At 30.6% G+C, this 16,686-nt stretch overlaps 1 protein-coding gene across 1 annotated transcript in view; it reads left to right on the top strand.

Annotated features, from left to right (window-relative positions):
- Positions 1-16,686, top strand: part of LOC114876214 — a 185,533-nt gene that overhangs the window by 126,842 nt on the left and 42,005 nt on the right. The window contains exon 2 of the mRNA XM_029187443.2: positions 7,508-7,611. Within this exon, the coding sequence (XP_029043276.2) occupies positions 7,508-7,611 (104 nt within the window). The remainder of the gene's footprint in view (positions 1-7,507; positions 7,612-16,686) is intronic.

The raw sequence follows: 16,686 nt of genomic DNA, 5'->3' as shown, positions 1-16,686 counted from the left end.
CTATTAGTGGGTCATACCCAGTTGTTTCAATTTATTAAACGGTTTGATAAACTGTACACGTACAATTTTCGTCTGTACCCTGTAGTAAAGATTGCTATCTTAAATGGTTAAAAAACCATAAAATTGCTATCTTTACAATAACAAACAACGTTTGAATTATTTAAATAATTAATTAATTCTGTCTCCACTAGACTCTCGGCGCATGCGTAAGTGCGACGCTCAGTGGCGCGGCTCGTCGGCAGCAGAGGAAGCTAGTCTCCTACTGCGCGGTTCTTGCCACTCAAGCTGCGCGCTGATTGGTCAAGTTTTCAATTTTCAGCAACGAAATGTGGCTAAACTAGTACTGATCCCATCGAAAAATGCGACAGAACTTTTCACTTCGATTTTTCGTGATCTATCCAGCGGTGTAGAGGTTTTTACGAGTATACCGCAGTTCATCAGAGTCCATAACTGCGACGCGCAGGTTGGAAGATGGTGGGGGAACGCAGCGAGCTCTCTGCTAATCGCTTTCCACTTCGTTTGGGAGTATCGCCAATCAGTGCGAAGATGCGCACTGGAGATGCGCGAAGAACGAAAACTGGTCTTTTCGCAGTTATGGACTCTGGTGAACTGCGGTATAGATAATAATCAGTTTCGTAATGATATTCATATGTTTAGTTTTATCTAATATTATTTTATAATAGACGTATCGTTTATTAAAATAACGCTGTAATTGTTAAATACCACCCCACAAATATATTATAAATTTTATTTTCAAAAAGATAAAATCTATGTAAGTTAAAGCGAAAAATAAATATCAGAAAAGCCGAGATTCGTTCACCCAATTGAAGTTGATTGCTTAACAAATTTCTATTCACTCTGCCTGGTTCAAGAAACATTCATAACCAATCCACTCTTCCTCATGTTGGAAAAAGGGCTCGTAAACACTTTACTTCTCCATTTCGTTGATTAAACGTAGCTGTTTTAAGTTCGCTATTTCACAATGTTCTAAGTGAACGTTATTGAGGCGTGAATTGGAATGAGACACGCTCGATGCCTGTTTAACAGTTTATTATTGAATCATTACTATTTAATGATTCGCGTTATATGGTAAACTGTTGTAGAGATATTTTCCATTTCGGACGTGGCCTGCCACTAGTTACAATTTGTTTCCGTCTTCCTCAATGGATTTATTGATCAGCAAATTGTTAGCAATGAAATTTTAACTGGCTGCGAGATTACTGCTTTGTGTTCAATTTGTAGCCTCTTAACCTTTTCAATACTCATTAAAATAACATTTATTTGTATGTTATTAAACAATATTTTAAGGATTCTTGATTTTATAATTCGAAAAATTAATATTGTTCAATGGATTACTTGAAATTTTGATAATTTCTATATGAGAAATAAAGTTAAGTTTAATCTTTGAGATTTTTATAAGAGCATTGCAAAACTTATAATTTTATTAATTTGAGCAAAAATGTATCTTTATTGATCTAATCAATAATTTCAGGATTAAATTTAATTTGACATTTTTCGCCTTTTCATTTTCTAAATTTCATATTATTTATTTAGATATTCTTGCAATTTATCTAACCCAGACTTAATAATTTTTCATTTCTAAAATTAAGAATCAATTTTTTGATTATCAAACAATTTTACACATAATATGTATATAGTTCAGAAAGCCAAATATTTCTAATGAAATTTTAACAGAATTTTAATAATTTAATAATGAATTTTGTTCATTACTAATAAAATCAGAATCAAGCTGTAGGACCTTATAAGAATTAATTTTAACCCAAATGGTATTTTGTCACATCTAAATTATAAACTGTATCACAAGCTTAATTCATTTTTTTTTCTTTTTTTTTTTTGAAAATTAGATGAAATGATCCTCAAATCAACCGACTCTTCTTAAGTTTAGTTATTATTAGAATATTCTAAGAGAAACTGATGTTCGGAGTTTAAATTTCTCGAAGCAAATAAATCTAAAGGTACCGATAAAATTATTTATGTGATACGTTTGACACCTTAATGCTGGCCTCTCTTTCTAGAGCCGTTACAAGCCACCATCATTGAATGATCGTGGCGAAAATTCGTAAAAATCGCGTGAGCTGGCCACACTGTAATTTTAGTAATAACAGTGCTCCGGTTCGCTATGAGGCATCCGGATTTTCAAGCTTTGAACAGCCCCGTAATATAAACACCGCGTAAAAATCTGTTTTGTTTGAATAATATATGCACGGTGTGTAAAAGAAAGCAAAAGAAACGTGGCTCGTTTTATGATTGAAAAGTGAAATTAGTCGTTTCGACTAGTAGTTACGCGTTGAGATTTTGCTTTTAAAATTATAACAAGGCTCGAACGCGTTCTCTTAGTTTGTTGACTGAAGATCAGGACTGAAGTATAATTCTAGTAATTATGAACCATAATTGAATTTTTAATTGTTTTTGTAGCAGATATTATTGTATATCGTGTTAATTACTAATACTTTGACAGTCATTCATTTCGTGGAATGTATAATATATTTTATAATTAACAAAAGATGATTAACACTTTGAAGACTGGAAACATAAATTTATGTTCTAGGTGATCGCTCTTCAATTTATTGCGTAGCTGGGTACACGTTGTCTCTTTTAAAGTCATAGGATAGCTACCTGTTTTGGTAATATTCAATTATATCATGTAAATTACATATTTCAATTATAGCTTTATCGCAATAATAAGGTATAATAAAATAAAACGCCTTCGCCTGTATTATTAGAAATTCTTGATTTACCTAATTATTAAAACTAATTACAAATACCTGAAATTTAGTGAAAAATGAAAGTAACATTAATGTAATATCCAACGTGTTAAAATTTTTTATCATCCCAAATTATTTTGCAAAAAACATGCTGTGTAAAGCAAGGAGAAAACTTCATATACCTATACATATTTTCAAACAAACGAGAAACAAGTTTGCTCACGTTCATCGAGCATATTTTTTTACATATTAAAATATTTTAAAAAATCGTTAAATAATGAAGAAAGATAGAAAAGGGAGCGATCCACAGATTTTCCACGGTGCACGAAGAAAACCCAGTTAATTGCTAATTAATAATTTATAATTACTGTGGAATGCATAAGAAGTACGGTGGATCGGCGAGCGACTAAACAACAAGGTTTTTTAATCTGACAATTATGGTCGTACATATGTCACGTATCGAAAATTGTCAGGCCGCACCAAGAAATTATAATTCCGCGTTTAATTAAGATTTTCAATCGACTCGAGATCTTGTCGCGACATCTTACCTTTTATCGAACGTCTTTCTGCCATTGCAAGAATACGATTACGATTATTAAGGAGAGAAAAAAGTTCGGTTGAAGTGATCGGTCGAGTCGTAATGTAAAAGGGAGATCGACACTTTATGCTAATTAAATTTCGCTAGGTAAAACTCGATCGGGATTCTTGAACGAGTTGGCGGTACGACGAGACCCGACATACTTGCGACATAATTTCTAATTAAATGCTGTTTGCTAGCGATTAGTATGATAGTTTGACCAAGAGGTATTTAATCCGATGCACGGTTGTTTGTTATTTTGCTCGCTATTATATTATCCGAAACGATTATAAAAATTCGTATGTATTAGTTTACATTTGCATTAATATGCATTTAAATACCCCCACGTAAAATGTATCTCTTCGTGTACCTATTTTATCGGTCCACTGAATGAAAAGTGCCGACAATATGTCGAGTGTGAAACTGTTTCTGAGGATTTTTCATTTATAAAGAAAATTAAATATGACAGAGTCATATATTTCTGTAAAATGTTCTTAATGCATCATTAAGAATAATATGAGTTTCTTCGTTTCAAGACTTAAAAATTACCTACTATGAAATACTTGTCTGTTTATGTATATGTACATATACATATATAATATGGCAAATCCTTTGGATTATAATAAATATGACAGTACCAGAAATTTAATTATGAAATTCACTTTTCTTATGAAGAAAATTAAATGAATAATTGACAATGTCATTTATTTCTATGAAATGCTTTTGCCATAATATCTTTAAAGACAACATGTATGTAAGTAGATGTTTCTTGATTGGAAATATTATTACGAAATATTTATTCATTTTTATACACTTGCATACATTTCTTATTCTTAATTAAAGATATGTATTTGGTAAATATCATGGACCACCAGTGGCCCACACAGCATTAAATGTATTAATTAATCTACGTACAGCAATGAAACGCAAAAATTATACGTTTCGCTGGCACCATCACGAAGAAACAGCAAGATGACAGTTTACATTAACAAATTACCGTTCACGACAACATTTCGTTCGCTTAAACGAGTCCTCCCGTCATTCTCGAATTTCATTTAAGAGCTCATGCTGCCTGACATACACGCGACCAGATTAAATTAAAGTTCCATTAAATCGCGTGAACGTGTAACGACGAGATAAAAAAAAAATCATTTCACTCACGTTATACTGGCGAAATTTACACGATGCAGCTGTTGCAAATAAGTTTGAGCAGCCGTTTCTAGACGCGTCTAATCAGAACGACATCTAGTCCACCTTGGAATCGACGTTCCTGATAAGAGAAAATGTTCAGTAACATTAATGATAATGGGAAATTCACTCAACCTTGAGTGTGATTCGTTGTTGGAAAAGAAGAAAGTGGGTATATAACTTCTCTTGATTGTGAGTAAAGAGTAAATAACAATCTTTTCGTTTGGGTGAACAAAATTTTGAAAGATATCTTCATTCGCGTAACTAGGATGGGCCTTACCCCCCCAATCAGGACTATCCTTCTCAAAAATGTTGACGTTCACCATTTTAAAATTGTAAGATTCCAAAATTTTAGAATTCCAATATTTTAAAATTCCAAAATTCCAGATAATGAAAAACCAAAAATTTATTTATATATAACAAGATTTCTTTAAAAGTAATTTTTAAAGTTATTGTTCTTATACTCAACTTATATACTCGAATAAATTTGTTTGAAATTTACTTAATTGTATTTTTTTGTTTTAATTACTTTACAACATTGATTACATGATAGCTTCACTTTAAATTCTTAAGATTTTAATTACGTTTTCTAATGTGTTCGATAACACCGCTATTTTTATTTTTTAACTAAAATTGCTAGAGTATTAATAGTAGTTAATGCGTTAAAATTTTTGCAATGTTATCTATTTCATTTCTATTTTACTTAAATGCTGAATAATATCATAGTATAGTTGATAGAAGAGGTCTAGAGAGCTTGGAAAAACTTTCAAATAGTGTGAAAATTAATACCCTCGTTTCAGCTATTGAAAAGCCACCCTTGTCTGGTGGTTTATTATTCTTTTTTTCTGTTTAAGGTATTCATTCACATACACCTTCTTTCTCACCCTGCTTAATTTACAGTCCCGTTATGTTTCTTTAATAGATTATATACATCCTAATAACAGGATTAGTATGTCGGGATGCAGATATAGATACAACCAGGCTTGAACCTTACATAGGACCTTAACAGTCTTGTAAATGTGAATGATAGTAACTAAAGGGTTTTTGTGAAGAAATTTTACAAGAGTTAGATCAGAAACGAATTCAGAAATTTTCGATCATATCTCTAAAAGAATGTTAATAAAAGAGAATTTTAGTTTAGGAAAATTAGGCTGATTTAAACATATTTACAATTTTGCAAAAAATCTTGAAATTTTGTGGAATATCCTGGATATAGGTACTCTAGAAAATAAGTACTTAGATTTTAAGAATTTTTAAGGAAAAGAACTAATTTCTATCAAATTTCTGCTAAAAGAAAATGCTTCTCCTGTACCTTTCAATTGTAACTTTATCGCAATAATAAGGTATAATAAAATAAAACGCCTTCGCCTGTATTATTAGAAATATCCCGATCGAGTTTTACCTAGCGAAATTTAATTAGCATAAAGTGTCGATCTCCCTTTTACATTACGACTCGACCGATCACTTCAACCGAACTTTCAATTTTTTTGATTAAGAAAAAAAAGTATTTAAAGTAACTCGAAAACGTTCATCTAAAAAGAATCAAAATTTTAATTTCAAATTCAATTTCATAAAGGAGGATTATATATACTAATTTAGGCAAAAAGAATCTCTAAAAAATCTCTTACCCTTCATTTACATAAATCTCTTTAAAGCTAATTTAACTAACCTTATTTCACACTTAAACTAATTGTAAGTAAACAGGCCAGCACCCTTCTATTTCTCAGTTACATCAGTTGATCTGTAATTGAATTTCTTGTTTCTTGAACAACATCAATAACAATATTTTTATCGTACCATCAATAAATTTACCAACGACGCAACATGCAATGAATGTAATTATTGGATTGAAACAGAAAGACTGAAAACGATATATATGTACATAATTTATAAATTCTGATGGTACTATCGATAATTAGTTACTTTCATAGTCGTTTCGTAGATGTGCAATGTTCGATTACTCGTTCTTTAGCGATATTCGACTCTGATAATCGATACCTTCTAACCACGTGGAATGACCTGTTCCCTGGAAGATTGTCAAGAATGCGCCCCGTGTATACTTTGTATTTACATGCGGCGAAAAATAGGAATGATTACACTGCACTCGAACCAGAACGAGTCGAAGCAGTCTACATCCGGCCCTCGAGGATAAATGGACTCCCAGGTTGTTAGCACATGGAATATTTCTAGTAATAGAAAAAAACGAAAGCGCCCTTCTTGGCAGAGTTTTAATCTGCGAAAAGTAGAGGAATCGAAATTAGACAGACATTTGAATCCGCTTTTAAGTCTGATTGAACTGTATTCGAATTCTTTGTGATTCTGTGCTGAATTCATATAGATATTTTTAACTCATTTTTTACTGCAAGCTTTATTTGAAAATTTAAACGTGATACTTTGTAGAATAATTTTCTTACTATAAGCTACATTTGAAAATTTAGATATTATATTTAGCAAAACAATAGTCAGAGAATTAAATAAAAGGTTTTATTACAAAGCTCATGATTGATAATTACATACTGTAACAGTAATTGCAGTTCAGTTAATTATATCTTAAATTAGAACTAAATGAAAATTTAATTAATAACGGGTTAATTGAATTATTCTAATTAGAATTAGAATGTTTGTTTATAGCATACTAGATACATAAGAAAACAAAATAAATTAATCGAAATATGCAAAATATACAAATTACCGTGATACTTTATACTAATACAATATGTAGGTATTGTATTTTTATTAAATTTAGAATAAAATAGAAAAACAAATTAGTATATATAATCCTCCTTTATGAAATTGAATTTGAAATTAAAATTTTGATTCTTTTTAGATGAACGTTTTCGAGTTACTTTAAATACTTTTTTTTCTTAATCAAAAAAATTGATCAAGTCTAATATAATAATTAGTCAAAGAAAAGTTTAACACTTTTGTAGTGTAGATACCTGTCATAAGTATCAAATACAATGACGTTATGTACAATAAATTAATCGTTCCATTGTTCTTTTTCTTTTTGTTTCAGCAATATTTCAACGAATGTCTGTGTCTAGAGGTCAACTGAGGATTCAAGGGGTTGCGACCTGCCTGTACCTGTGCATGGATTCCTGTGGTCTTCTATACGGCTCGGTAAGTCAAACTGTCTATCAGAAAATCTTACTCTTCCCTTTCGATAAAATCAACGATCAGGGCATTCCTCGAGTCCAGCTAAGCAATGCCCATCGTTTTTATTCGATATTCCATAATACGTTATCGCGGCATCTAAATTAAAGGAATATAAAAAGATTCAATGTTTTCGAGTTGCGCTACTGATGTAGAGAAGAATATTACTGATGAATATGATTTGAAGAATATTACTGATAAAACTTTTCAGTTCAGTAATAAAGTTTCTTTCTATTACACTTCACAGATATTCTTTTAAATTTTCTTGAAGTGATTTTCAATTTAATAGTGAATTTATGAGAACAGATATACACGTGTACAGTAAGACACAAAAGTATTCTATCTTAATAAGTAGGTCAGCGGAAATTCATGACTTTTATCAAAGATTCATGTTAAAATACACAAATAATAATAGCCTTTGGTTAAATTTGAGATAAGACGAAATAATTTAATTTATTAATTGTTTTTAAATATTATGTTAATGCTTATCAAAAAGCTGATTTTAATGTGTAAAAAGTCTAAATTAATCCGATGATAGAAAATGACCACAAAATTGCACTTGAGATATATCAATTTATAATTGTTTATCAATTCCTTTAAAGGAAATTAAATAGTTAGTGATATTTGGTTATTCATGTTAAATGAAGAATCAGCCACTTTGTATTAAGAATATTGCTGAAAAATTCATATGGTTATTTTCACTAACAATAAGCGTTAAGCTTCAAATTAATATACCATAAGTGTTATTTTGCAATAATTTTGTCATGAAATTGTATCAAACTTTTATATTTCGAAATCAGATATGTATTCTAAAATACATTATTATCAACATTTATTATCAAATAAAATATAAAATGAAATAAAAATAATTAATTTTAATCAAATCGTGTCTCTATTAATTTTTAATTTTCTATTCAAGTATTAATAATATACTTACGTTTTACGAATGGAAGATATGTGATAGTATATTATAGTTACGTTTATTATTTCGGCATGAAGATAATAACTTAATTAAATTGCTGTTTGCATATTAAGTGAACTAATATTTTTAGGACTTACTTTAGTTAAACTCGCGATTCGATTGAAAATTATCGACCTTGCTTGATTGCAATTATAAAAATTGTTATTATTTTTATAATAGACTTTCGTTAATGAAAATGTATCTTAGAATGAAATTATTAACTCAACCACATACTTCGATACATTAATATTAATTAGGAATTGTGTTTATCTTTTTTTTTGCAATCCTGAAATTATAAGTTCATCTGGATTTATTTCGATAATATTTTATCAGTCAATTGGCAAAATATAAATAAATTATGATTTACCTTTTAATTATTGCACTAATTATTGAGACAAGAATCATTAGAAGCGACTATTAAAAATTCATGGTGGCATAACATGCATTAGTTTTTCCTTTGAAGTATTACACATAAGTGTAATTCTGAATCTTTCTTTGCACGAATTTATGATTTATTTGTTACATTTTTACTCAATAGTAGTCTAATAAATAAACAGTTAAATTCACATGAATTATTTTCGCATTATAAAAAGCGAAACAATGACAAGTGTGATCAATATGTGTGATCGAATAATTAATTTTATTGCCAAAGAAAGAAAATGTAAAAAGTATTAAGCTTTAATGAAATCAGAATACTAACGAAAGAATTTCCTAAAGATTTTATATACTCTTCTCGGGAACGATTGCTCCTATCGGTCCCAGTATAGAACCACTACTGTATTGTATCACGAATGTGTGGGCGACGAAACAAATCGATGCTATTTCATTCCGATCAATTTCATCGACATTTTCGAGACTTAATTAAAGCCAATGACGTTTGATCGAAATACAGGAGCAGCTGTACGAGCCTGAGAAACAGGTTTAGCCCTTAACTACTATCGTTCCCTCTTTCGTTCCTTTTTTTATCCACCGAGTTGCCTGTAACTAGTACTGAACAAAAGGAATGCGTTCCCCTGGGGTTGATACACTCTTGATTGTGTACCATTTCGCAAGAAGATACGTCTAATGGCCGATTAATCTTGTCACTTTTGTGATTTCTGCCACGTCCCCGTGTCAGTTCTTCGTGTAACGAGGAAATTGAAAATTGATTCTATATCAGAACGCTAATTATTCTGATCTGATGATTCCTTGCTCTGGATATTGACAATTTATTCACGATTAACCCCTGGAAAGTGAATCATTGAGAGAGTGATAATATCAGTTGAATTTCATATTCAATTCTCTACAGCTATTACAAGGCTTACTAAAGTAAAAAATAAAATGGGTATTCTGCATTTCTACCCCCTTCTTTACTATGGAAATTTAAGAATGACACTTGCGATCAAAAATGCCATATTGCGAATAAAATTCTAGAAACAAAATAATTTTACAAATGCGCTTTCGAAGAGAATTAAGTGACTATAACGAAGGGATTAATATGAAAGACTGTACATAATTGTCAGAAACGTAACGAATAAAAGAGACATTTTGCCTGCAGAAATCTGCTGGAACCATCATCTGTTAATCAATGTATCTGTTTAAATCATATGTTCGGACACATGTCAGGCTGGATAGATTAAAATTGCTCAGTGTGCATTAAATGAAGAATAAATTCATCTAAGTGTCATGAATTCCGAGGTGACGTCAAGTTTTTAAGTAACCTTCCAGTATTCAGAGGTTCGATAATATGTGCAGATATTAAAGGAAACGAAATCAAAGGGGATTTACATCGCGATAATGTGAAAACACGATGGAAGGTAGCCCAGATGTAGCTGTCGTATTCGTAAAGCGGATACGAAACCAAATGAATGTCACGGATTCCCGAGGTGGCTTTCGATGCTGGTGCGATTAGACCGGTAGAAACAAGCAGAGATTGAAATAAAGACGTGGTTAAACAACCAGCTCGAAACTAGTCTCGTTAAGAACTGCATTTCATTAAAGTCGACTGGTACGCTTCGAACCGTATCGAACAGAAAGAGAGTCGTATCGTTGATCGGTTTCTCGAGGAATTCGTTCGTTCTTTTCGCTAATAAATATAAACTGTCAAGTATTTGCATATTGTGCTTGATCTTCGACCATACATATTGCGGATTTATTTCTATCCTAAACGAACTGTTTAAGTGTCCTGCCTTTGATAGAGCTATTTTGTTATTCATACAGTTAAGAGTCTGCTCGGTTACTATAATTCTAAGGAATTTTTACCTAATAGCCTGAAATATATAGGTCTTTGATTGTATAAGATATTTATGGAAATAAATGTTGATTGATGTTACTTGGTCTATTACAAGGAGAGGTCTTTGGATCATGATCATTAGCGTAATTAAGATCTTTATCCTAGGTGGGCTAGATCTCTTACTTTTTTACTGCTTTATTCTCATATATATTTTTTATTCATAATTTCACGTAATGAGAATATTATTGTATGTTTTATATTTAGTTGAATTGCATATCGCATTTGAAGTCAAATATTTATTTTCAAATATTTATTTAGATAAAACTTTACTACCTGACTAATTGTTATTTCAATAAGTTCTGGTAGAAGGTGTTAATTTTCATTGCAAATTTGCATTTTTCTTTGAATTCAGAGTTTACATTCAAATCACTGTTTTCATTTACAAAGATGTAAAAGAATTATATCTTTTTGTAATGTATTAAATAAAATAAAATGATGATTTAAAAAATTCAGATCGTTGAATACTTTTGGTTGATAGTGTACACGACGTAATGCAGAATTAGTAAGAATGTTTATAATTTATGTAGGAAACGAAATTCCAAAATAACAACACCGTAATCAGTATTCTAACTAAGATGAATCAAAGTAAAAGATACAACAGAAACGATGACAGCTTTAAATGAAGCAATGAAATTGTGAATACCACTTTCGAAACGACACGTTATCCACTTTACGAAACTAACACCTTAAGATCTTTGGAATGAAGAAATCAACACGACCTACCATATATTTGCAGATGTTTAATTTACGTTCTGAACAGAACTGTTAGAAAGAATCGAATAGTTCACTGATTGTGAGTATATCTGATAACTAATCTACATAACACGAACATCTAGGCAAAACAGTCTATCGCCGCTGTAATGCAACTAGTAACAGATTAATGTTCGGTTGGTTATCTGGTCGGGTTAAAATGAGCACAATTCGATAGATAACTTTCATATTTCTAATTATCCGAGATTTGTACGGAAATGATGGTTTTGACGGATTAGCATTTTTGTTATTCGCGACAGATCCAGAACTATTTGTGGGATAATTATTAATTAGGATAGAGGAAATAAATGGGATAGACGAAAGTTTGGTTTGTAGTAACAAATAAATGGGATTTATACAATTAAGATACTTTTGGAAAATAAATTAAATGAAAGATTTGATAAGAAATTCTTTGTATGGTAATTTGTTGAAAAAACTATTACTGCGTTTTAAGATTTCTTTCAAGAAAACATTTTTAAATAGGAGATTGTATAAGTAGATGAATAGGTAGATATGGTATGGATTTCTAGTAATTAATAAATCATAATCTACACAATTCAGATTCCGATAAAAAATAAATTATAGAAAAGAAATTTATTGTAATAATTGTATAGGGTAATAGCTACTGCTATTGAGGTTCATTTCAAAATTCTTTAAACTATACAATTTTTTCTTCTTAAAAATCTAGTGGTATCAACTGTTGGTTATTTTAAAATATGAATTTAACAATAATATTTAATTGACGTTGGACCTACTTTAAAATTATACAATACTTTAATTATTTACCTTCATTTAAACTGAAAATAAGTTCTGAATTTTGAATTATTATTTATCTCAACAAATATCAATAAGTGTATATTTCTTTATAATTTTTGTAACTTTCAATAAAATATTTGAAATTTGCTTGTTCTAATGTTAGAGTTGATACATTATAGAAGCAAACTTGAAATGCTATAAATTGAACACTGGTACATGTAAATTAATTCTGAAAGCGACAGTTTACCCTTTATTTTTAGATTATTACCGTTTAAACGCGAGTTGGGTTGTATGGCAAATGGCAACATGTTACACTTTCCGATAAACTACACTGGGGCAAGAGATCTGAATCTGAAACTGTGAATTTACTTTACAAGATCAAATAAGGATTAAAAAGAAAATCGTAGAACAACATTTCATCTTGTTGTACACGTAATTACGCGTTACTTCCTTGATCGGGATATGTTTGAAAATGCGAATGCAGTAAAACACGCTGTTCAACATTTCTGGCATGTCACGAATAAGGTGGTCGTAAATTTTTTGAAAACGTTGATTTCTCTGTATTCCAATAATCGAAAAACACTACTTACAAATTACTATTAGTATGATTTGTCTACATAATTACAAAATATTATTGTTCTTCAGTTCACTAGTTTATATTTTCGTGGTCAGAATTTGAGAATTCTGAATTAAAATTTTATCGATTGTAATTCTTGAACAACGGAGACTGGATCAGTCGATATCAAAACTTACAAAACATGTATGAGGATATTAACTCAAAATTGAAAATATAATTTTTTGTGACGGGTATGGTGGAATAAACGTTGCTTTGCGAATGATAATTACTTAGTATTAATATGTATATTTAAGGATGTCTTATGACACATAATAGAAAAGAATATAATAGTTTATGCATAGTTATGAATACAAAAAGAAAGAACAAACTTATCGAATGAATTATAACTGCGTGCATACTATTAAACGCTTAGCAACACTACAACCAACAGGAAGTGGCGCTAGTTGCAGCCTAGGAATTTTTGCTTCCCATAGCGGAAGTGTCTTCATTTTTTATAAATTTATAATTTAAAATACAAAATTAAATTGGGACTCTTTCCATGGTCTATCGTCCGAGGATTAATCAGTTCAATCTAGTCCAGAATTAATAATTTTTACTTCTCATGATTATAGCTTTAATTGGTAGTCAGTTATTAATTAATTTTCAGTAAATGCAACAAATAAAAATAAATGAAGGAACATTATATGGGGAATCGAGTTTTAATTTTTCAAAATTCAAAACATACGTATATGTATTCATATAAATTTAATAATATTCCTTTTAAAGTAATATAAATCGAATAAAAAGATTAGCAGTTGACAAGGTACAAATACTTCGGTGACCGATTGCATAAAGGGGTTCGTCTCTTATAATATTTGTGTATGACATCTTTGGGAATTATTCAATATCATTTTTTTAGAATGATAGCTTATACCATCCAACCGTATCTCTGATGTAACTTTAATTCGTCTTTTTTGTATTTTCTCAGACTCCTATCCACTTCAATCATGATGATAACTATTAAAAGTTTCATATTTAAGTCTTTACATATTTACATATTTAAAGAGAATCTATGAATTCAAATTTGTCTGTTAAAATTACGATTGAATTAAAAAAGAAAAAAAAAGGACATTAAAAACACACAGTGAGATCGATCAATTGCCTAGTGTGGCTCGATTACAATAAACACACAATATCACATTGTAAATCATTCAATGATTGACTGACTAGAAGTAGAGGGTTGCGACCTTGCTATCTCGTTTCCGTATCTCGCGTTCAGTTCGCGGAAAGTATGTAGTTACATTTTGTGCAACGTCATTCGAGAAGAAGAGTAAATCATTTATTGGATCTGTTTCTTTGATATAATAGAAGATGAAGATAGGTGATAAGCAACGTTGAGGAAAGGGTTTGTGATACAAAGAGTAACAGTTTGAAGTCAATCAAGTGATGTTTTATAGAATGGTTCGCGTGTGATCCACTGGTGAACTGGATGGTTCCCATGCAATCTACCGATAGGTCGTGTGACTTGTACGACCCACTGATAGACCGTGTAATTATTTTTTTTACAAGCTGTTAAACAGCTAGAACATAACTAACACACGAGTAATCTTTCTAATCTATTTTGTTTTATCGAATTCTATCGTATTGTATAAATTGTACCTATGTCTGATTTCAAATTAAGGTAGTAATTACCCTTTTCAGCAAATAATAATTCGAAATGAAAGATTTTTTACTAAACTGTTTAATGTTTCAGATAATGTCTTTGAAGGATTAAACGATCTTTTGATAATCATGAGCGTGAATTCTCAAAGAAGTACAGTCCCTGGCCATCGAATTAAAATTTCACTTTTATGGCTATAATAGTATGTCATATATGGAAAATTGTCTTTGGTCATTTAAATTACTAGTAAATACATTGATAACCAGGTATACATAGCAATAGATTTGTTACTATTGTGATGAAAATAAAATTATGTGGGCGATTAAGGGCCGTGCGAGTGTTTGTCTGGAGCCTACTCAAAAGACTAGTTTACAGATATGTGGGAAAATAATGAAGATATAAAGCGTATGATCAAGCAAAGTATACGAATCGAGCTCATGTCAGAATCGAGCTGATTTTTTTTTGTGTGGTTTCTTACAGTTAAAAAACATCATATTTAATATTATTATGGCAGCGCATCAACAAAAATAATGTCAATAAATATTTTTTTAAAGATTTTTATTCGTCGATCATTCGAACTTTTTTCAAGATTTCTAAAAGAAATATTCTGTTCTTTCAAAATACAATAGATATGCAAACTATTTTGACAATTCTTCATTATAAAATTGCTGAATAGCATCGAAGATCCCCCACGAGTTGAACAGTAACATTCAGTTAAATTCGTTTTGCTGACTGGGAGGCTGTCCCCCCCCCCCCCCAATAACTACACTAACTAATACCGATAAATATGTTACTTTGTAAATTGTGTTTATTATTTCCTTATATTAAAAATGGGTATCGATATTAGTTAGTATAGCATTTAGGGGTAGTCTGGGGGGCTCAGGAAAACGAATTAAATGTTACTGTTCAACTCGTGGGGCATAAAAAAAAATCTTTAAAAAAATATTTATTGACATTGTTTTTATTGATGCGCTGCCATAATAATATTAAATATGATGTTCTTTAACTGTAAGAAACCACACAAAAAAATTCAGCTCGATTCTGACAGGAGTAACACTTCCGAACATTTACCGTAGTCTATTATGTTAGTAGCTAATAAATAAGAAATTAATGAACAGGCCTTTTAATTTTACGGAAAACGTGAAAAATACTGAAAATTTGTAGTGGTCGTAATTCGATGGCCAGAGACTGTAAAAGAAAAAAGTCAATTTGAAAGGGCCGAGCGTGAAATTCTGGCGTAATCGCACATGGCTGCTACCACAGAAAACAGATAATTATACTTTCGGCCAAGAAGTTGAAGAGTAGGAACCTTCGAAATCACACGGTAGCAAGAAAGGCTTGAAATCGTTGCTTCCTTACTAACCACTGTAGACTTATTAGCATTTATGTGATTGATAATCGTGTTTGTCATCATTTTTTAACCTCTCTAGGTATTACGAAATTGAAATTTCATCTGGATATAACATTTCTATTTGTACTATTCGCGTATTATTAACACGTTGAATACCGCGAGACATCACCGATGAACGCAAAGCAGTAGAAAAATATTGCTTTGAATATACTGATTGTTATTATTATATTAATAATGTAACAGAGAGCAAATTGAAAGCTTGGCATTTTCAACTTAAAAATCAACTAGGCTTGCTAATAGTATAAGGTAGTAAATCAAAAGCTTGAAATTTGAAAATTAACTTTAACTTATTACACCGTTATGTTTGCAACGAAAAGAAAAAATTCACACTCTGGTAACATAATAAGAGGTGACTTTTTTACTGTACATACTCATACATTTTTTTCTTGTTTCGATACATGCAAAGCAGCTCAAACAGAATGCATCAGCATGATATTTGACACTGATCGGATAAACGAAAGCTTAGTCGAATAATGTTCAGATAATCAAGGATTTACTGCAATATATTATTCAAACACAATTTATCTGTTTTACCAATCACCTTATCAACCGACAGCAACACAATATAATGCGTCGACCCAGAAAAAAAAATCACTGCAAACAACTAAAGTTAAGCTTAATGCTGTATCTTATTCCAAAAGAATCACTTCAAATGACAGAAATTAAATTTAATATC

This window comes from Osmia bicornis, chromosome 2 (genome assembly GCF_907164935.1).
Source record: "Osmia bicornis bicornis chromosome 2, iOsmBic2.1, whole genome shotgun sequence".
Taxonomy (NCBI): domain Eukaryota; kingdom Metazoa; phylum Arthropoda; class Insecta; order Hymenoptera; family Megachilidae; genus Osmia; species Osmia bicornis.
This window is presented reverse-complemented; position numbering and strand designations above follow the sequence as displayed.